Here is a 20,729-nt window from a genome sequence, read left to right on the forward strand (position 1 = left end):
TGGACATAAGCAGAGAGGCGGAGGTGAAACCATCTTTCCAGCAGCTGGCGGTGGGTGGTTTCTTAGAGACCGGACCACCCGTGTCTGTCCCACCTGGACAGAGAATGGCACGAGCCCCAGCCCTGGGCCCATGAGGTGCAGCCTTGCTCAGGAATGGAGAGACCCCAGATAGGAGCAGGGTGAGCCATGTGCCTTTCTGGAGCACTGGAACCCAAGAATGGCTGGGACTGTCTGGGGGAACAGAGAAGGGCTGTAGCTCAGCCTCGGGGCTGAGGGCTGGGGGATGCCCCGTCTGAGCCAGCAACCCCAGCCCAGCTGGCCTAGCATCGCCCGGGTCTCGGCTTTCTCCGAGTCCCTCTTGCTGCCTCCAATTCTCATTTGGTCACAAGTAAGAATTCATTTGCCCCTACTTCCTGCAGAGCATAGCTGGCTGCTTCCAGGCCAGCTTAAACATAGGTCCTCGAAGCCTGATCCTTCTCTGGTCATGTCATGCCCCAGCCTGAGAATATCACTGGCTTCAGCCCTCACCTCTGCCCTCACACAGGCACTTTACAGGCCACGCTCTGAACTGCCCACAGACCCTCAACAGGCTTCTTCAAGCCCCGTACCTCTGCACAAGCCATACCCTCCATTTAGAAGGCAACCCCTCTCTGGTTCACGGGGCGGCCCTCCTCCTCCCTGAGGCCTTCCCTGTCCCATCAGGTCAATCTCCTGTCCACAGAGCTTCCATAGCCCTGACCCCATGTCTGTTCCAGCATAGACCCTGCAGTTCTAGAACTGTCTTTATATGTCAGTTACCTCTGTTATACTCTAAGCACCTTCGAGATCTAGGTGATCTTCCTATTCCCGGCGTGGGGTGGGAACTTAAGAATTTGATAATGATAGGTGAGAAAAGACCCTTTCTCTTACTCTGCCATGAAGATGCCCACCCAGGAGACATTTCACCGGGGGCTTACCATCCCGCCCCCGCAGAGGGGCCCATGGTCTTCTGCGGACCTCCAGCTGGCAGCAGTGAATGGCCATCTGGCCACAGAGATCCCTCCACTTCGGCAGGGGCAAGCTGCTGCACCTCTGGCCACTAGACAGGGTTCTGGGAGGGGCCTGGGTGAGGGGTGAGCCTCAGCCTATGATGGGTCCTGTCCCAGGCAAGCAGCCTGGAATTCAATAGCTGGTGGGACCAGGGGGCTAGCTGTAGGGACAGTAGCAGGTTAGAAAAGCTGCTACACGTGTTGGGGGATGTCCTACGGTGAGTTATGATGCATAACTGAGGGGCAATTCTGACAGGTTTGCTGGGAATACCACAGGCGTTGGGGGACCCACAGCAGACGGGCCCTGTGCACTAAGGGCCACTGTTCCCACTTGACCAGATCCTGAGGGTGGGGCAGGAAAGACTGGGTGAGAATGAGGGGCTCCCCTGCCCCAGCCCTGGACACCAGATAAGATTAGAGCCGGCAGGTGGATGAGACACTGAGGGCACAGCAGATACGGGGGCAAGGCCGTGGCATTAAGGAATGAGGAACCCCACTATCAGAACTGGCACGAGCTGGGGTCGGGGGCCACCTGGAGATGAAAATCCTGGGAGCTAGAAGCTGGTGGCCCCATGGCCACAGGGAGCCTGTAGATGGGGATGAAGAGACCCGACCCCAGCAGGGAAGCGGCAGGTCACTGTAAGAACAATCAGAGGAAAAACCTGGATGGCGGGGGCTGGAAGAAAGGGGAGGGACAGGCCAGGAACTGGCAGAGGAAGTGGCTCCATCAACAAAGAGGCTGCAAATGGCATTAAGGGTCCTTGTCAGGGCCACTACAGGAGAAAGGCCTGGGCCTGCTCCCAGGCGGTGCGGGCTCTGAGGTCACTGCCAGCTGGGAGGGACGGTGGACCCACCAGCCCTCCATCACCTCTCAGTCCGCCCAGGGCCTGGGACTCTCTCTTTGTGGGGTTTTATCTCCATCCGAGAGCAAATGAGGAAAACCCCCAAGCCTCAGAGAAGGGCCAGCACATTCAGCTGAACGAGCTGTGGACCTCATCACTAAGAAGTGGCACTCATGTCATGGTTACCATCAGTACACATATTTGCCATGATTGTTTTCCAGTACATGCTGGGCATGAGTCCTGGAGAAGGGGAGACTTTTGCTCATTTGCACAAAGGCTCAGTATGGATGCGTAGGGGGGAGTCAGAGGTTGAGGAACATACCCGAGGTCACCAAGTGGGGGAGGATAGATGTGGGATTGAACTCGGTATCTTGACAGACGCCCCCATGAGAGCCAGCCCTGTGCAGTTCTCCCCAAAACTCGCCCTTGCCATCTGGGACCCAGGATGGTAGTCCCAGGCCCAGCCTGGCCCCCTACGATTCTCGCTCCTCTCTCTCGGGGCTCTACCCCAGGCCAAACCTCCTTCTCCTTCAGGAAACACCCGCATCCCTCCAGGCCTTGAAGACCTCCTTTCCCTGAGTACTTCTGCACAGAGTCGTGGTGCCCGCCAATTTGACCCTCAATCACATTCTGAAATGTGGAGATGAAAATAACCTGGGCTCAGGAGGCAGATGGACCGGTCTCTGCCTCTTGGGCAAGTTAACTCCTCTGAGCCTCAGTTTCCTCGCCTGTAAAACAGGGAGAATAACCCCCTACCTTGGAGGATTGCTATTAAATGAGGTGATATACATCAAGTGGCATACAGTAGGCACATAATAAGGGATGGTTCCCTGGGCTGTGGACTCCTTCAGGGCGGGGATGGCTGAGATACGTCCACGTACCCTGGGCTCACATCCTGCAGAGCGCAAGGTGATGCTCAGACATGGTGTGAAGGCGTGAACCTGACTGTGACGCAGGGAGGCTTCAGGTCCCCAGTGGACGGGGCCATCATCCAACCCAGACATATCCTCTGGCTGAGGGACCAGGAGAAGGAGCTCCTGTGATACCCAGCCTCCTTCCATTCAGAGCCTTGTAGCCACCTGAGCGGGACAAGGGTCAGGGAGCTCCTGAGCTGGCTGGGCAGCAGCAGGCACAGGGAGAGGCTGAGAGCAGCTGGGGAGGGGCACAGGCCCGGCCGCGAGCTGCGGGGGCCGCTCCATCCCTGTGCCGGGAGCTGAGGGTGATGGAGAGGCGGGGAGACCCAGCCCCAGAGGCCAGGGCATTCAGCCCCGCACCCCCTGCCTCATCTCCTCCCGTTCTTGTCCCCACCCTCCAGAAGACGGGTCCCTCCATCCCGCGCCAGGCGACACTGTGCCAATTTCCCAGATGCCACCGCTCCTCCTCACCGCCTCCTGATGATCGTGGAGTCGTCTCCGGTCCCTCTTCGTCTCCGTCCCGCCCACCCCAGAGCCTTCTGCATTCAGAGAAAAACGTGCTGAAAGAGCTTATGAGCAGCGGGGGCTCGCACAGTCGCCAAGCCTGGCTGCCGCACAAAGCCAGCCCTCCACAGGAAACGCCCGCACAGGCCCGGCTGTGACAGCGTGTTGTACCACTCGCCTGGGGGCCCGGCCCACCCCACACCTCCACCCCAGGCCAGGATGGACGCAGACACCGCTTCCCCTCCTGGGGACCCTGCCCTGGACCCCCAAATGGACCCCGGAGCCTGAATTCCGCATAGGCAGCAGGAGCCATCCGTCCTTGACACGGCCACAGACTTCAGATTCACAGGATGGCGGGGACAGCGCTGTTTCGCTGGACTCCTGTTCCCCGCCAGTCCCTGCCTCTGCAGCCCCCAGGGGAGGAGCCCACCCTGCTTCTGCTCCTTAGCTGCAGGGATGGGCGCTCTCCCTCTGGTGCTGCCTGCCTCTTCCTTCTAAGACAGCAGCCGGATAGAGGCAAGCTGCCTTTGGGAGCCCAGCAACACTGGCTTTGAACCCAAGACTGGCCGCCTCCTACTAAATGGGTGACCTTGGGGGAGACATTTATTTATCCTCTTGGGCACCAGCTTCCTGCTCTGTAAAATGGGGCCAGCAGGTCGGCATGCTGCAGAGACCAGCAGGACCTACAATGTGTCCCTCCGTCCCTCCCTCAGGCGCCACTGACATCCTCGGCCGCCACCCTGAAGCTGGTTCTCGGATTCTACACACAACAAGTCCAGTAAAAGGGCAAGAAATTCTGGGGGCCACAGGACCAGGGCACTGCGCGGGGTGTAAACAAGAGTTGGATCTTAATTCTCAGCCCTCCTCCCCAGTAGCCGCATGCCATGGGCCGCTCAGGACCAAGCCTCAGCTTCCTCCTCCATTCACGGGGGTGACATCACCTCTACCTCACGGGAGGGCTGCCAGATATAGATGTAAGCTGTAAGTCGCCAAATCCACGATGGTTCCTATAATTATCGTTTCGCATCTGACAGCCCTTTAATTATGCGAAGACAGTGATCAAGACGTTCCCCCCGCCCCCTGCCCTACACCCAATTTCTTCCGGCTGCTGAGGACAGCCAGCAGCTCACCTGCTCCCGGCCCAGGGTGGGTGTCACCGTTGGTGGGACGCAGAGGGCAGGCCAGCTCTGGAGGCTGCTGTCCTAGGACCTGGCACAGATGAAGGAAGGAGACCCTGGCATAGCACCTGTCCTGTGCCCCCTCCCAACCCGCATGTCTGGCTTTGGAGGACAGAGCCCTGCGTGGGCTCTTCACAGAGTTGGGGCGAGGTGCCCCTAGGAGTCCTCCACATGCTCCAACTCCTCTCGTCCTCCCCGCAGCTCTGCAAAGCAGGTGGTATAGTTGGAGGAAAGCAGAGGTCAGCCAGGGGAAGTGGCTTGCCCAAGGCCACAAAGGGCAAATGTAATAGTGGAGCCAGAATTCACACCCAGGTCTGGGTGCCTTCAGCATCTCCCACTGTCCCAGAGCAACAATGAGCAAGACATGTAATTGTCCTTGTCTGACCAAGGAGGAAATTGGCTCAGAGGGGCCAGGCCTGGCCCAAGGTCACACAGTGAGTCATAGGCAGCGCCAGGCCAGGAACCCTGGAATTTCAGACTTAGACAAGAGTTCAGAGATCATCTTGCCTCATCCTCTACAGATCCAATTCAGAGATGGAGAAACAGACCGAAAGAAGGGGAAGAGCCTGGAAGCAAGGACACAAGATTAATAGATAGTAAATTAGTACAGAAAGGATACAGAATTCGACAGATGGAGTGGGGACATCTATTGGTAAAAAATTATACCCCTACCTCACACCCCATACCAAAGCAAATCCCAGCACCTCCCCTCTACACCCTTGCCACCTCTCTCTTCCAGTCATCCTAGATATATGTGCTGTGCCCTGCACAGGGAGATGAATGAGGCCTGGATTCCCCTCTGAGCAACCCCCATAGGTGACTGAGAAGCCAGCAGGCAATTCCCATCCTACGGCCAGTTACGGGAGGAGAGATGGTCTGGAGGGCTTCCCGGAGGAGGGGATGCATGCAGCAAAGCTGGAAGGAATGGGCCTGCTGCGATGACAGGTTAGGGAGCCCAGACTGGGGCAGAGGGAGAGAACAGAAGGTATAAAGGCACAGAGCTCAGCAGCTTTTGTTTGGGAGAACTGGCTTCCTTTGCTATGGGCATATAAAAGCTCTATGTAGGAGTATTAACCTTCATATGTGCTGTATATTTTTTCTTTTTAAATTTTTTAATATTTACTTATTTTTGAGAGAGAGAAAGAGACAGACAGAGCGTGAGCGGGGGAGGGGCAGAGAGACACAGAATCCGAAGCAGGTTCCAGGCTCTGAGCTGTCAGCACAGAGCCTGACACAAGGCTCAAACTAATGAACTGTGAGATCATGACCTGAACTGAAGCTGGATGTTTAACCGGCTGAGCCACCCAGGCGACCCTTTTTCTTTTTTTCAATGTCTTTTTTTTTTTTTTTTTTTTTTCAGGCGGCAGTGGGTGGGGTGGCGGGAGGCGTGGGCAGAGAAAGAGGGAGACAGAGGATCCAAAGCAGGGTCCACACTGTCACAACAGAGCCTAATGTGGGGCTCGAACTCATGAGCCGTGAGATCATGAGCTGAGCCGAAGTCAGATGCTTAACCAACTGAGCCACCCAGGCGCTCCTATTGTGTATTTTTTCTTATTTCATCGTTTTACTTTAATTTGGTTTATTATGCTTTCTGCATAAAAATTTAAATTTTCATGTAGTCTAATCTACCCTTCTTTTCCTTTATAGGTTTTTGCCTTTGGTATCATGTTTAAGACAGGTAGCCCAAGAGTATATATTTGATTCATATTTTATAGTGGTAATTTCTTGGCTTTGCGGTTTACATTCAAACCTGTAATCCACCCAGCTCTCTATATTCATCTGTCTACCGCTCCACACGGATGTATATATACGTGCACGGATAGAGGTTGGAAAGCCATTTCTCTCAAGCATTAAGATTAGAATTCCATCTACTTTACATCTTTCCAAGTTGTTTGAATTTTCTCAACAAACGTGCACTTCCTCAATAGAGAAAAGGAATTTAAAGATAGAAAAAAAAATACATTTTAATCCATCTGGAATTTATTTTGGTTTGAGGCAAGAGGCAGAGATCTAATTTTATTTCCACCAAATGGATACTTCAGCTGTCTCTACACGGTTTGTGAAATCTGCTGTCATTTCCACGTTCGTTTACCACACAGAATATCCTCACATGCGTGTGCACTGATTCTAGGCTTTCTAGTCTGCCCCATGGCAGCCCCTTCCCCGTGTGTGGGTGCTGCTGGGCACGGCTCCTTCCACAGGGCTGAGCCCTGCTCCCTGTGCCACCCCTGGGGTCCCCACCCTGCTTTAAGGTCCTAGAGTCCAGTGGGGCACCTGGGTGGCTGAGTCGGTTGAGCGTCTGACTGACTTGGGCTCAGGTCATGATTTCACAGTTTGTGGGTCTGAGTCCCGTGCTGGGCTCTGTGCTGACAGCTCAGAGCCTGGAGCCTGCTTTGGATTCTGTGTCTCCCTCTCTCTCTGCCCCTCCCCTGCTCACACTCTTGCTCTCTTTCTTTCTCAAAAATAAATAAACATTTAAAAAAAAAAAAGGTTTGCAGAGTTCAGCTGTGCCCTCAGCACCACACAGCCCTGCAAAGACTGGAGAGCTTGAGGGGTGCCTACCCACAGAGGGCCAGTCTGCCCTCCTGCAGGCTGGATCTCGGGCACGCCAGCTCCTCCTCCACTCATCAGCCTGTTTTCACCCTTGCCACATGCCAAATGGGGGGACTGATGCACCGGAAAAAGTCTGGGAAATGTCAGCTGGGAAGGGTGTGGGGAGCTCTGGGAGGGGAGAGGCAGGCAGGCCCTGGCAGGATTACTTTGGCCCTGACCCAGGAGATTTGGGGGAGGGGGTGGCCTGGGGAGGTTTGAGATGTATTACAGCATTAGGGCCAAGCAGGGAAAGGGATTAGAGTCCCCACCCCCAGCCAGCTCCTGACAGCCTAAGAGGCCGGATTTATTTTTCTGGGCTACAGAGAGCTGGGCAATTAGGCCTCTGTCTGCCCTTGCTTCTGCTGGGGTGCACTCAGAGCGGCTCATTAGGCAGTAGAATTAAACCAAGCCCAGCCTGGAACACCCCGCCTCTCCCCACCCACCCTAGGGGTTGCATCAGCCCATAGGGAGACAGGAGCAGAAGAGCTGGGGGGGCGGGGGGGGGGTGCTCAGGAGGGATCATCCCAGGCCCTCAGAGGGCCCTGCCAAGGCCACAGGGTGGTGGGTGGCTGCACTGCTGATGCTCCATCTCCTGTCCCACCCAGGCTCCCTAAGCAGACACTCAAGGCAGTCACGGAATGTTTGCCGCTTCCCAGGGAGGGCCAGGCACCCTCGGCACCATTCAAGGAGGAGCTAGGTGGAGTACAGGGGTTCCCGAAGGCCAGAGATGGCCTGGCTTTATTGTGGCGATAAATCCTCAGCTGTTTGTACTGCAACAAACCAGCGCTCTGCCAGACTCTCCTCTGTCTCTCATGGATGCAATAACATCATCTCCCGTTTTCTTATCGTCATGTCAGCCCTGCAAGGCTTAAAGGATAACATGGGGTCTTATCCCCATTTTAGGAATGGGAAAACTGGGGATCAGAGGGCGCCCCTCTGACCTGCTGGGCCCCTTTCGGCCAAAGTGCTGGAGAAGGGAACAGCCACCCCTTTGAAAGTTTATAGGGAGAACACACTTTCCCCAGGGTCGGGACGGCGGTCTCTCTTGCACCACACGTGACGTGCATTGGTACCCGTTGTCTAACTGGACCCTTGCGGCATGAATCTGAACCTCCATCTAACCCGTAAGCAAGCCGAGGCCCAGAGAAGGTCTGGCCTTGCCTGAGGGTCACACACTAAGTCACAATGTAGACGGGGCAGAGTTCAGGCCACAGCTCCCTGGCAGGGAATACCCAAGCACTTCTGGCTGACTCCAATCACACCCTGGAGCCCAGGGCAAAGGCTGCTTCATCCAGGGAGCCCAGCTTGACTCCCAGTTGGGATCCACTCCCCTGTCAAGGCCCACTTGGTGGCGACAGGACAGGGATGTGGGGAACCAGCTGGGACACTCTCCACCCCTGGGCTCCTGCCCACCGGCAGAGCCCAATCTGGCTCCGAGCGTGGCCTGGGAGGTCCTGCGAAGTCAGCGCCCTCATCTGCCAACCACAGCTGGGGGCACCGGAAGACAGCATGCACCTGTCCATACGTGTATGCTGGCCCTCTCCAGACACCCAATATCTGAGAACTCATCAGCGGTCCTGCCTCTCCAGGCCCAGTCAGCAGGGTGGCAGGCACGGCCCCTAACTGGCTTGCTCACCATTCTTCAGGCCCCTGCCTCAACCATCCTCCCAGCCTGGCCCAGGCCCCTCCTCCGAGGCCCAGGCTCCACTCTCACAACACTGAGTCCCTTGGGAAACACAGAAAGTCACAGTCCGAAGGGACAGCCCAGGCCTGAGGTGCTGTGGGAGCCCGAGGGAGGGAGGCCTGATTCTCTTTTTGTTCGAGGGGGTAATTCTTAGAAGGGTAGGCGTTCGTGACGAGCCTTGAGACGTAAAGAGAGAAGGGGCATTCCAAGTGAGGGGACAGCCTGAGCAAAAGCAGGATGCTATGAAGGGGTGAGGTTCTCCTGGGAGGGGCAAGGGGTGGGGGGTGGAGGTCTGATGAACATCCCCCAGTGGGGGTCTTCTTGTATGGCTGCAGGGGCTCCTGTCGTAGGAAGTAGGTCTTGGGGGAAGAGAGACTTAGCTGCCTGTGTCCCACCTGCACTGTGCTCTTCCTGGACTCTACAGAGACCACTCTCCCCTCCCACTTGCCCCTGGACACAGCACCATTTCCCATTTCCATCCCTGGAATGGCCTCATTTCTAGCTAGGCTAGAAATCAGGGGATGGTGGGAGGCATCATAAAGGACTCCCTCGATCTCTTCCACAGCCAGTCTGTTGACTATACCTTCCAAGTGTCTCTAGAATCCCTCCCTTTGCAAGGAACCGGCATACCCCTCCCTGGGGTATGCAAAGCGGCCTCCACCTCTCTCTCTCTCTAGTTCCCTGCTCTCCCCACCTCCACCCCAGGCCCCTCAGCGCATCCTCCACAATTTAACCAGACTGGTCCTCGCACAGCCTGAGTCTGACTGGTCTGCCTCCACCCAGGAGGGGGGACAGGCTCCCTGGCACAGCCTCAGGCCCAGGCCATGTGGCCACCACCTTCCCTCCTCACACGGAGCCACACTGAGGCCAGATTGCTTTCGGTTCCCAAACACAAGAAACTCCAGTACACAAGGAAGCTCTGGTCCACATGGCTCCCCGTGCCTTGAACACTTCCCCAGCTGGCGAGACAGGACTAACTCCCAGACATCAGGTCAGGCCAGCTCTCCTGCCTGGGGTTTTCCTGGGCCTCAGCAGGGATGATCCTGGGTGGCCTGGGTATGTTGGATCTTGTATGCTCCCCCACCAGCCTAGGAGCCCTTCAAGGGAGGGGGGAGCCGGGTCAGATACCCCTCCCTGACCCCAGGGCCCAGAACAAGTATCGGGACGGACGGGTGTGTTGATTAAATAAGTAATTAGTGCATCCCAGACAAGACTGTGGGTGTGGAACAGTCTGGACTGGGGATGCAAGCAGGGGGCAATGCAGGCTGTGCCTTCAACACCCGTGGCTTGAATAAACCACTCATTCTTCCTGGAGCCTCCTCTGTGAGACAGAGGGGCCAAACGAGCTTTTTAAAAAACAGCCCTCAAAAGGCAAATGTGCTATAGAAACACGAGAGAGGTGACAGTCACTGTCTGTCTTGGGCTGGGAAGTTCCTTCAGGTGTCTGACTTATATGCCTCTTGCTACAGAGAAGCTGGTTTTGACACTATGCTGCCTCCCACAGACACACAGTCTTCAGGGGGCCCTGGGGGACAGCCTGAGAACTGTCTTCTGTCCTAGCAAGTCCTTAATTGGCGGCATTAGAGTAATGAGTCACAGACAACAACCAATTAATTATCCCCAGTTATAAAAAGCTTCACTTCCCCTTCCTAGCTGTCGAGTGAGCCAGCCTCCTGCTGCCAGGCTCCTCCACTCCCTAGGGGCTGGGGGCAGAATAGGTCATTTCACCTCTCCAGTCCTCAGTTTCCTGCTTCCTTATTTGTCCAGTGTGTGTCCTGGGGGTGGGGGACAGTACGAGCAAAGGATCGGAGGAGGTGGGAATGCGTCAGGATGGGGGGACAGGAAGGATAGGCTGGTGGGGCAGGAAGGAGGCTGCCAGCTGGGACCCAGAGGAGGGGGCTCCTCCCGGCTCCCCAGGATCCACTCTTGTACTGCAGGGCCAGCTCTTGATCCCAGAGCCACGGAAGGCTCCAGGTCTGGCATTCAAGCCACTCCCATTCTTGCCCTGCACACTCCTGGTCTCACGATCTTCTTCCTCCTCCCCAGGCAACTTCCCAAGTGATCCTCCAGGCCCTGCTTTCTTCCCCTTCTTGCAAGTTTTCATTTAATCTCCTACTCCAACCATGCGTGCCCCCCGCCCCCCCACACCCTTCATCTTCCTGAGGCTCCTGTTGCAAATCTATCGTGGACTCCCTCCAGTGTGATGTGTGTTGCGGCTTTAAGCCTTGAGTTCTCCATCGGCATGACAGTTAACTGCCCCACAGGGGCGACCTAACAAATCAACAGGGCAATGCAGGTAAGCTCTGGGATCCCAGCATACAATAGGTATCCAATAAATGTTAACTGTTACTCTCATGCTTTATTTCCCAGGCTGAGCAAGATCATGAGTGAAATGCTTCTGCGACTCACCCCCAGTCTGTCACCCCATTTCACAGATGAGGACCAGAGAGGTCTGGCTTCACAGAAGAACTTGACCCAGGGCTTGTCTGAGTTGGGAAAGACCAGGGGAGGCTCCCCCAAGGGGACTTGAGGGGCGGCAGTACCTGGGCAGAGGGAGGGGCCCCCAAAGTCTGAGGGGAAGTTGGGGATGAGAAGAGGCACAGGCCCAAAGTTGGAGCCCCCACGCCTTTTGGAGGCCCTGACAGTGCTCTTTCCCCCTAACCTGTGCTTCCAGAGCTCACCCCAGGGCCTGTTCGTTCAGCAAAACTTAGGGAGTTTGCTCCTACTCTGCACCAGCTCTGACGCCATCACTGTTCCCCTCACTGTGTCAGGCTAGAGGGCCCAGCCCCCCCGAAAGGACATCACAGGCCTCGCCCTTGGTCCTCACCCAGCCATCTAAGGAGGGACTGGGGAGAAAGAACAAGGGGGAAAGAGAGAAAAAGGGTGAGCAGGCTGAGGCTGGAACCCAGGAAGTAGGCGGGGAAGCGGAATGAGGTGAGTGACAGGGAAGGGGAGTCTCCGTGGTTCGTGGGTCGCCTGAGGTGAGCTCAGCCCTTCCTGTGGAGGCCCGGAGGCTCTGACACCCAGAGCTGTGGCAAAACCCTCTCCAGGCCAAGCTGGCTTGTGGCCCCTGCAGCCCCTACTGCCTTTGTGCCATACCTGGCACCCCAGCTCTTGGCATCTGCGGAGCCGGCACCACTTGGGCTCTGAGTCAGTCCAAAACTGGCCTCAGCTCACCACTTCCTCCACCCCGGGGCCCCGTGCTGGTCACAGCCAAGCCCGGTCACTTCCTGACTCTGAAGCCTGGGATGGGCCTGTCCTGGGCGCACTGAGGGGTGTGGGATGTCCTGGGAGCCACGCCTTCCTCCAGCGGCTACTCTGACAGCCTAGGGGCTTGCTGCTGGGGAGCCCAGCCATCCTCCTCCCTCAGCTTCCGATGTCTTCCCACCCGGAGCTATTGGACCTACGCTGTCCGGGGCCAGCTCCCAACTCTGCCCCTCACTGGCATCCCTGGCTTCTGCTTCTCCATGTGAAATGGTGGCCGCGACATCTAGCTCGAGGGCTCGTTGGGAGGAACGAGTAGCCGTGTGTCAGCACTCAGCACCGCTCCTGGCACAGACACCCAGATGCCAGCTGCCTGCCAAGCTTCTGCCTTTCCCGACACGGGGAGGCCCTGCTGCCTGCCCCGAGTCCCTGGGGGGAACACAGCTCAGAGCAGATCACAGTGGAAAAGGAATTCTCAAGTCTTGACCTAACCCCTGTTCCATTTCACAGATGGAGAGGCCGAGGCCCTGGAGTCGGGAATGACTTAACGACTAGTCACAGCCAGCACTGTGCCTGTCCCTTGGTGCCATTAGTGCCACCGGCAGCTCCCTCAGTGGGGATGTTATTGCACAGGTGAGAAAGCCCAGAGTCAACCGGGTACAATTTTGTGCAATTTGGTACGACTGGGCGCTATTTGGACTTAAGCCTGCCTGACTTCCGATCTCATGGCCCACATCACTGTTGGGGAGATCCCACAAACACGTAAGAGGGAAAGGCTGTCCCAGGCAGGGCCGAGGGTAGACTGAGGCTGCCACCCCAGCCCTGCAGGGACCTGCCCTGGGGCCTTGGGCAGGCCCCTCCCTCTTCCTTGCCTCAGCTTAGCATGTGGCCTCCTCTGGGCTGGGAGTGGCAATACATCGGGCCATGTGGCACCTGCTTCTTACCATTTGGGAGTCATGAACCCAGGCTCCTGACTCAGGCTAGTGCTCTGTCGGTCACCAGCACAGGCAGAGAAGGAGGTCAGGATGGTGGACAGGCTTCCCCATCCTCCCCATCCAGAGAGCCTGGTGATACTTGGCCTCTGACCTCAGCTGACCACCCACACCTTTGGCCTATTTCAAGGCTGGCTGAATTTGGAGGCTGGCTTCTTTGTTCCGACAAACAGGAGAGAGGAGGAAAGCTGTTTACCGGGCAGCAAACCTGTTAGATAAACTCCTTTGACCTCCCTCTCTTCCCTCCTGAAGGAGTTGGGTTCCTTCAGAGAAGAAACTAGATCCATGGGCTGACAGAGACCCAGGGACGGAAGCGTGGCTCGGCTCCGGGTCTGGCCTGGGGTGCCGGCCATTGAAGGAGGCTTTCTTTATCTGGCTGGGCACCTGCTGCCAGCTCCGACAGGCCTGTGGCTCAGGTGACAGAGTCCTGGTGCCAGGCCATGGCCCTGCCAGCTCCCAAGCTCCAGGAGGGCCTGGCACCACCTCCTCACCCTTCCCTCCAACCACTCACCTGCTTGCCGGCCTGTCTGGATCTGCCAGGAAGCTGAAAACTTCTGTTCACCTTGGGGTGAGCCCTTCCTCTTGGAGTGTCCCTCCTGGAGCGTCCCTCTCTGCCAAGACCTCAGGAGCAGCCCAGGTCCCGTGTGTCAGAGGAGAGCTCACCAGCCTCATCTGTGACAGGGTGGCCTACTTCCTTTCCCACCTGGTCACGTAGATTTAGGAGTGACCACGGGCCCATTTTATAGAAGGAGACACTGAAACCCAGAGGGGCATTGACCTGTCCGGAGCCACACAGCAGAGTGATGGAGCTGAGACGCTTCCCCCAGGCCCTGGGGCTCCCTAGTCCTCTGACCCCATCCCAGCCTGGCTCACCGGTGTGGTATCATCGTGGGATCTCTGGTAGCGCTTCCAGCGGCAGCCGTAGATGCCCGTGAGGCAGGAGAGGCACAGCTGTGGCTCATAGTACTGCAGGGGCTGGTGTCTCACCATGCTCTTGCGTGCGGCCCTGGCGCCCGGCCCTCAGGCACCCATGAGGCCCCTGGCCGGTCCTGCAGGAGGAAGCACAGGGGCGTGAGGCAGGGGAGGTGCAGGCAGCCAGCCCCAGCCCCAGCCCCAGCAGAAGGTGCCAGTCCCGCCCAGGGCCCAGCGGTAAGGCCCACACCCTTGCCGGCTCCCCGGCAGTCTCCTGCCCCTCACCCCCGACCCGATCCCCCCCAGCCACACCTGCTCTGTACCTGCTGCTGCTTCCTGTGCCGGGACTGCTTTTCCCTTAGAGCTCCACGGGGCTCCCTCCTCCCCTCCTCTCCTCAGGTCTTTGCTCAAATGTTCTCTTCTCAACCAGACTTTCCCAGGCCACCTCCTGTCAAACTGCAACCCCTTCCCATCCTCCCTCAGCCGTTCTCAGCTTTATTTTCTCAATCGTGTCCCCCAGTGTATTTTATTTGAAATACAGCAGGCACTAGGTGAACACTTTGCCCCTCAGGTGGCAGGGCCTACGTCCCAAACCCATTTGATAACTGGACAAGCTGAGGCTCGGAAAAAGGACGGGACGGCACCTGGAGTGCAGTCTGACACCCGGCTGCGGTCAAGCTGGGAAACTGCTCTGGTGCCCCCAAAGTGTTCGCTCCTTTGGGCTCAGGGGGCTGCCCGCTCAGGGAGTTCTGCCCGTGGTCGGTGGAACAATGAATGGTGGCCTGTGGGTCGAGTTGCTGCCATCAGGGCAACTGCCCGACCCTGCCTGGCGCCCAGGAGACACCTGTGGGGGGGTTCGGCCTCTTGGGGCCAGCAAGGGCCAAATGTGGTCAAGTGGCCGCCGGCCTGGGCCCCTCACACGCCCTGATGTCAAACATCATCTGATCCTTATCGCCACTGTCATTATCATCCCATTGACCGACGAGGGGCCTGGGGCCCAGAGCAGCCAAATAATTTACCCAAGGGGTCAGGATGCAACCCCCCCCATCTGTGGGACTCTAGAAACTCGAAGCCACATGTTATGTGTCAGGTCCTATCCTAGGTCCTGGAGACAATGTGAACAGGACAGGCACACCGATGCCCTCAGGGCCCCCGTAGGACCCGTGAGAGGCAGTCAGTCACTTATTCTGCATTACTCTTATAGCAGCCCTATGAGATCAAACTCACAAGCCAAAAATTTCACCCTTTATTCTTAAAAAAAATTTTTTTTAACGTTTATTTATTTTTGGGAGACAGACAGAGTGTACAAGCAGGGGAGGGGCAGAGAGAGGGGGCGGGGAGAGAACCCCAAGCAGGCTCCATACTCAGTGTGGAGCCTGATGCAGGGCTCAATCTCATGAACCATGAGAGATCATGACCTGAGCTGAAATCAAGACTTGGATGCTTAACCGACTGAGCCACCCAGGCGCCCCTCCATGTTTAACCTTTGAAAATGGCCAAAAGCTGCTTTGCAAGAACAACAAAGCAGCCGCAGCATTTGACATTCCCCACGTATTACCATTATCACCCCCATTCTACAGATGAGAAATCTGAAGCACAGAAATGTTCAGCCATTTGCCAAAGGTCACACAGCAGAGCCAGTCAGTCTGGCTCCAAGGGGCCTTGCTCTAGGCCCAGGGTTGGCAAATTGTAACTCATGTAACTCAATCCAACCAGCCACCTATTTTTATATAACCCACAAGCTAAGAATGGTTTTTCTATATTTTCACAGTTTGGGGGAACAAATGAAAACAATATTTTGTGACACATGAAAATTATACGAGACTCAGATTTCCGTGTCCATAAATAAAGTTTTATTGGATGCAGCCTCAATCATTTGCTTATGCATTGTCTATGGCTTCCGTAACTATAACTGCAGAGGTGGGTGATTGTAAGAGAGACTGAATGGCCAACAAAGACTAGAATACATACTGCCCAGCCCTTTACAGGGCCAGTTTGCTGACCTCAACCCCTGGGCCGGCTATAATGGCTCAGGAGCTGGTATTTTGGAGACAGTAAGGGGGACCTGTGGGCACTTAACATTGTGCATGGTGGCGGGGGGAGAGGGAGCGGCGGGGCATGCTTCCTGGAGGCAGCACTGAGCTGAGGCCTAAGTGCCCAGGGGCTGCTCCAGAGGGGCGGTCGGTCTGGGCTTCGGGCCTACCCACAGCTTCCACCTCGGTGGCACTCAGGGCCTCGACCTACCCCTGCTCCCCTGCCCCACCCGACCAAATGCTAACCTCAGCACAAGGATTACAGCCTCTGGTCTGTTAGGAGGGGGGAGATGCATTAGGGCCTTGCTGGGAATATTGACTGACCAGGAGCCTCCTAATTGCTGGGAATTGTCTGGCATAGCCTCTGTGCCCGTGGCTCCCCGGGGAGGTATGTGGAATAGGATGTAGCTGCTGAGGGCTCTCTGAGCCAAGCTGAGCCCAGGGCTTAGGGAACAGTGTGCAGTGGGGTGCTGTTGTAGCCTGGTGACTTAGGTCCTGTGGGGTTGTGGAGCGGCAGGGGCAGTTGGGGGAGAAGGCTCTCAGCTTTACTTCATTCCACTCTAGAAGGAGCGTACAAATGTATTCCCACATTCGCAGCCTTCCAGAGGGGGTAGAAGGCCAGATCTTACCCCAAGAGTAGGGCCTCTGCTGGTCAGATCCATCCCATCTGTCCCCACCTTTGCTCTGTGGCTGGGGCCTCTAGGGTTCTTCCCTGAGCCTTGGTTTCTGAATCTGTAAAATGGGGTAACAGCCTTTGCCTTGACACCCATAGGAGACCAGACTGGGGGGCGGGTGCCGAGAGGGCACATCACTGCAGTGACTGAGGTATAGCAGGTGGGCGTTCTGTGAACAGGAGCGCACGCCCAGGTCCCCCTGCTCTCACAAGCCTTTCCCAGGACTCCTGGAGCCTGGGACTGAGTCCCACGTGTCCTCTGCCCTGCCCCTCCCCCCCCCCCCCCCCCCCCCCCCCCCCCCCAATGAGCATTACAAAGCACCAGGAATGGAAATTGCACTTCAAATCAGGAAAGCAGAACCGCCTGCCCTGGGGCCTCAGCCCAGGGCTCAGCTGATTGTGGCTCTTGGAATCCTCTCCCCCCTTCCCCCAGCTTGATGAATTTTCACACCATTCACAACTATAGGGGCATCTTGGGGAGGCAAACCTCTTCTCTCTCCTCTGCGTATTCTCCTGGGGCCTTTTGTCCCTTCCCACCGCTTCAGTTACTAGGTGTGGCAAAGCCCACCTGGTGGCTGTGTCCTGATTGAGACAGCCAGAAGCAACTGCCTGTCCCTGGGCGAGTCACCCAGGCCCTGCAGACCCAGCACAGGCCACACTGACCTCTTCAACCAGCTTTTTTTTTTTTTTTTTAAATGTTTATTTATTTTGAGAGGGGGGGGGGGGCAGAGAGAGGGAGACACAGAATCTGAAGCAGGCTCCAGGCTCCGAGCTGTCAGTACAGAGCCCGACACAGGGCCCGAACCCGTGAAACATGAGATCACGACCTGAGCTGCAGCCCAATGCCCAACTAACTGAGCCACCCAGGCACCCCAAGGCTTTTTATTTTTTTTATTTTTTAATGTTTATTTATTTTTGAGAGAGAGAGACAGAGTGTGAGTGGGGGAGGGCAGAGAAAGAGGGAGACCCAGAATGTGAAGCAGGCTCCAGGCTCTGAGTTGTCAGCACAGAGCCCGATGCAGGGCTCAAACTCATGGTCCGTGAGATCATGACCTGAGCCAAAGTCAGATGCTTAACCAACTGAGCCACCCAGGCACCCCGCCCCCCTCCCCCCCCTACCTGCTTCTAACATCCCTCACAGCCTCTTCTCACCATCCCCTTGGCCTGGCTCAGGTCTCATCTCTCCCCTAGGTAGGAAATCCTCTGGCCTCCCTCCGGGGATCACACCCCACCAACCCAAGCCCTCACCTGTGGCCAGAGCAAGCTCTTGAACAAATGGCTTCTGATTTCTCCAGCCTTATCCTCCAGAACTTGCTGTCCCTTCAGCTGACTAATACCTACCCATCCTTCAAGTCTCAGCTCAGACATTATCTCCTCCAGGGAGCCTCCCCTGAGATCCAGGTTGGTTAGAGGGTTTCCCAGCTTCCCATAGCCCTCAGTCTTCCCCAGGCATCTTGCATGAGCACCGTTGATGGGCCTGTCTCCCCCATGGGATGGCTTGAATTATTCCCACATCCCCAGGGACCAGCCATAAAAGGAGGAGGCACTGAGGGCTTCCCGGAAGGTACTTCTGAGGAGGCCCAGAAGTCTTGCTAACAGAGACGTGCTGCTCAGACACTGAGCACTCAAGCAAGCTCCCAGAAACCAGACTCTCCCCAGCCTCCCCTGCCACTTCCTTTTCCCACCAGGGCTAATGGTATTACTTAGGATGGATCGATTTCTCCAAGCCACCTCCAGGACTGCTGGTATCAGCCAAGTTCCCAAGAAATCCCTAGCAGGGAGCTCCTCCTGGCCGTGGGATAAGAGAAAGCCCTAGCTTCTGAGCCTGATGTTCAAGGGCGCCCCTCGGCCCAAAGTTCTGTTTTCTGCCTGAATTCCTGGCCCCTGCCCTGAACTTTCATGGCCTCCTGTTTTACACAGGGGAGGGCCTTCAAGGGGTCAGACCCGGGATGGAGTGAGCACCTGCTACAGAGCAGGATATTGGCACTATTAGGGTCCTCTCCCATCCTGACATCCTGGGCACGGACCTGACCCTCCTTCCTGCTTCTACCTCACACGACCATCCTCATCGCCCTGAACGGCGCTGGCTATAGCCCCCCCAAGCCTGTTCTCTTTCCTGAGAGTGGAAAGAATTTCAGGCCAGATGTCAGTGCCCAGGTTCCAGCCCGGTCTTCAACGGACTTGCCGTGTAACCTTGGACAGGTCACTAGCTCTCTCTGAGCCTTACTGTAACCACCCAAGAAACGGGGACTAGATGGAGTGACACAAAAAAGTACCCAAGGCTGCAAAAAAAGGAATCAAACATAGATACATGTTACAACATGAATAAATCTCGAAAACATGATGCAAAGTGAAAGAAGCCAGTTATTACAGAAAGTGACAGGGATTGTACCAAAGTAGAGCTCGGCAGCCTTCTTTTACAGTCTAGAAATATTGGCCCCAGGGTGAACAGATGAACAAACCGTGATCCACCCAGACAATGGAAGAGTACTCAGTGATAGAGCGAAATGTGCCATCAAGCCACACGAGCACCTGAAGAGACCTTCAAAAGCCTATCGTTAAGTGACGGAAGCCTGAAAAGGCTCCAGACTATATGATTCCAGCTCTGTGACATGCTGGTAAAGATAAAACCATGGGAGCGGTAGAGAGATCAGCGGGTGTCAGGGGTGGGGGGCAGGAGAAGAGCAAAAGATTTCTAGGGCAATGAAACTGTTCTATAGGACACCACAGTGACGGCTTTGTCAAACCCCACGGAATGCACCACACCAAGAGCGAGCCCTAGTGTAACTATGACTTTAGGTAACACCGTGTCAACATTGTCTCCCGCGGTAACAAATGCGCCACCCTAATATAGGATGGTGACAATAAGGGCCACTGTGAGGTGGGGAGGGAGAGTATGGTAGCAGCTCTCTTTCCTTTGGATCGATTCTTGTGTAAACTTAGATACCTCCAAAAAAAGAAAAAAGCCTAGGGGCACCTGGGTGGTTCAGTTAGTTAAGCATCAGACCCTTGATTTTGGCTCAGGTCATGATCTCACAGTTCACGAGTTCAAGCCGCACGTCCGGCTCCATGCTGACAGTGGGGAGGGAGCCTGCTTGGGATTCTCTCTCTTTCCTCTCTCTCTGCCCTTCCCCTGCGTGCATGTGCTCGCTCTCATGTGCACTCACTATCTCTCTCTGTCTCTCAAAATAAACAAACTTAAAAAAAAAAAACCCAAAAGTATATTCATTAAATATATATGGATTCAACTTCGATATCTCTATCAATGGATTGACCAACAGACAGACAGGCAGGCTGGAGAGATTAAGTGATTCACCCAAGACCAAACAGCTGACTGGGGAGAAGGGAGGATTTGAACCCAGGACTGCTGAGTCCTTCCATGGCACCAGCCCCAGAGGGAAGGTCTGCCCACATTCCTGCTGCCTTCCGTGGCTGTACCGGCCACAACGCCTGTGTCACTGCAAAATGCATATCAAAGGGCCAAGCCCAATATTTTGGTTGGCACTAGGGGAGCAGGGGCGGGGAACAGCACCAAGAACCCAGGGGGAGGGAAAAGGAAACCCCTGACAAGTTGTAGGGCTGGAGGAGGAGGAGACCTGACCTTCTCCAGCAGCCTGCCAGGGCCCCAGGGAGGGAGGCAGAGCATGGGTGTGGACAAGGAGAAGTCCCCACTTCTTGTTGGCCATGGCTGGCCTCACAGTCCTCAACCCCAGCTCAGCCTTCGGTGACCTCCGTAAGCCTCTGGCCTCAGCTTTCCTATCTGTATCATGGGATACATGCCACCAGATGGTCCTCAAGGGCCTTTCTGGCACACCACCCCCCAAAACCTTTTAACCACCTGTTCTGTCTTCATCACCAGGAGGAAAGCAGAGATGGGGCTGCACAGGGAGGAGGGAAGGACAAGCCCCACAGTCCTCACCCAGTCTGAGGGGAAGAACCCCTTCCCTTCCCAGGACTAATGCTGGGAGCCCTGAGCATGCCCCTGCCTAGAACAGTCAAGATGAGGTTGAGAGCTGCAGGAAGGCCTGAGACAAGGTTAGAGGCCTAGTCATCCTGAGCCCCAGGCCAGGGCTCTGCCCCTGCCCAGGTGCCTTCACCATCTTTGACAGAGACCAAGGTACAGCAATGACCCCAACATTCCCTTGGAGTAAAACCCAAGGCATAAAAGGCACA

General features: G+C 56.1%; 2 protein-coding genes across 3 annotated transcripts in view; one reads left to right on the top strand and one right to left on the bottom strand.

The window, feature by feature from the left end:
- Positions 1-20,729, top strand: part of RPS3 (ribosomal protein S3) — a 780,806-nt gene that overhangs the window by 57,000 nt on the left and 703,077 nt on the right. The window lies entirely within an intron of this gene.
- The window catches only part of GDPD5 (glycerophosphodiester phosphodiesterase domain containing 5), an 87,935-nt gene that overhangs the window by 28,996 nt on the left and 38,210 nt on the right, over positions 1-20,729 (bottom strand). For both annotated transcript variants that reach the window (XM_049619596.1, XM_049619602.1), the window contains one exon: positions 13,812-13,987. In XM_049619596.1, coding sequence (XP_049475553.1) covers positions 13,812-13,928 — 117 coding nt within the window. In that variant the 5' untranslated portion in view covers positions 13,929-13,987. The remainder of the gene's footprint in view (positions 1-13,811; positions 13,988-20,729) is intronic.

This window comes from Panthera uncia, chromosome D1 (assembly GCF_023721935.1).
Source record: "Panthera uncia isolate 11264 chromosome D1, Puncia_PCG_1.0, whole genome shotgun sequence".
Taxonomy (NCBI): Eukaryota; Metazoa; Chordata; class Mammalia; order Carnivora; family Felidae; genus Panthera; species Panthera uncia.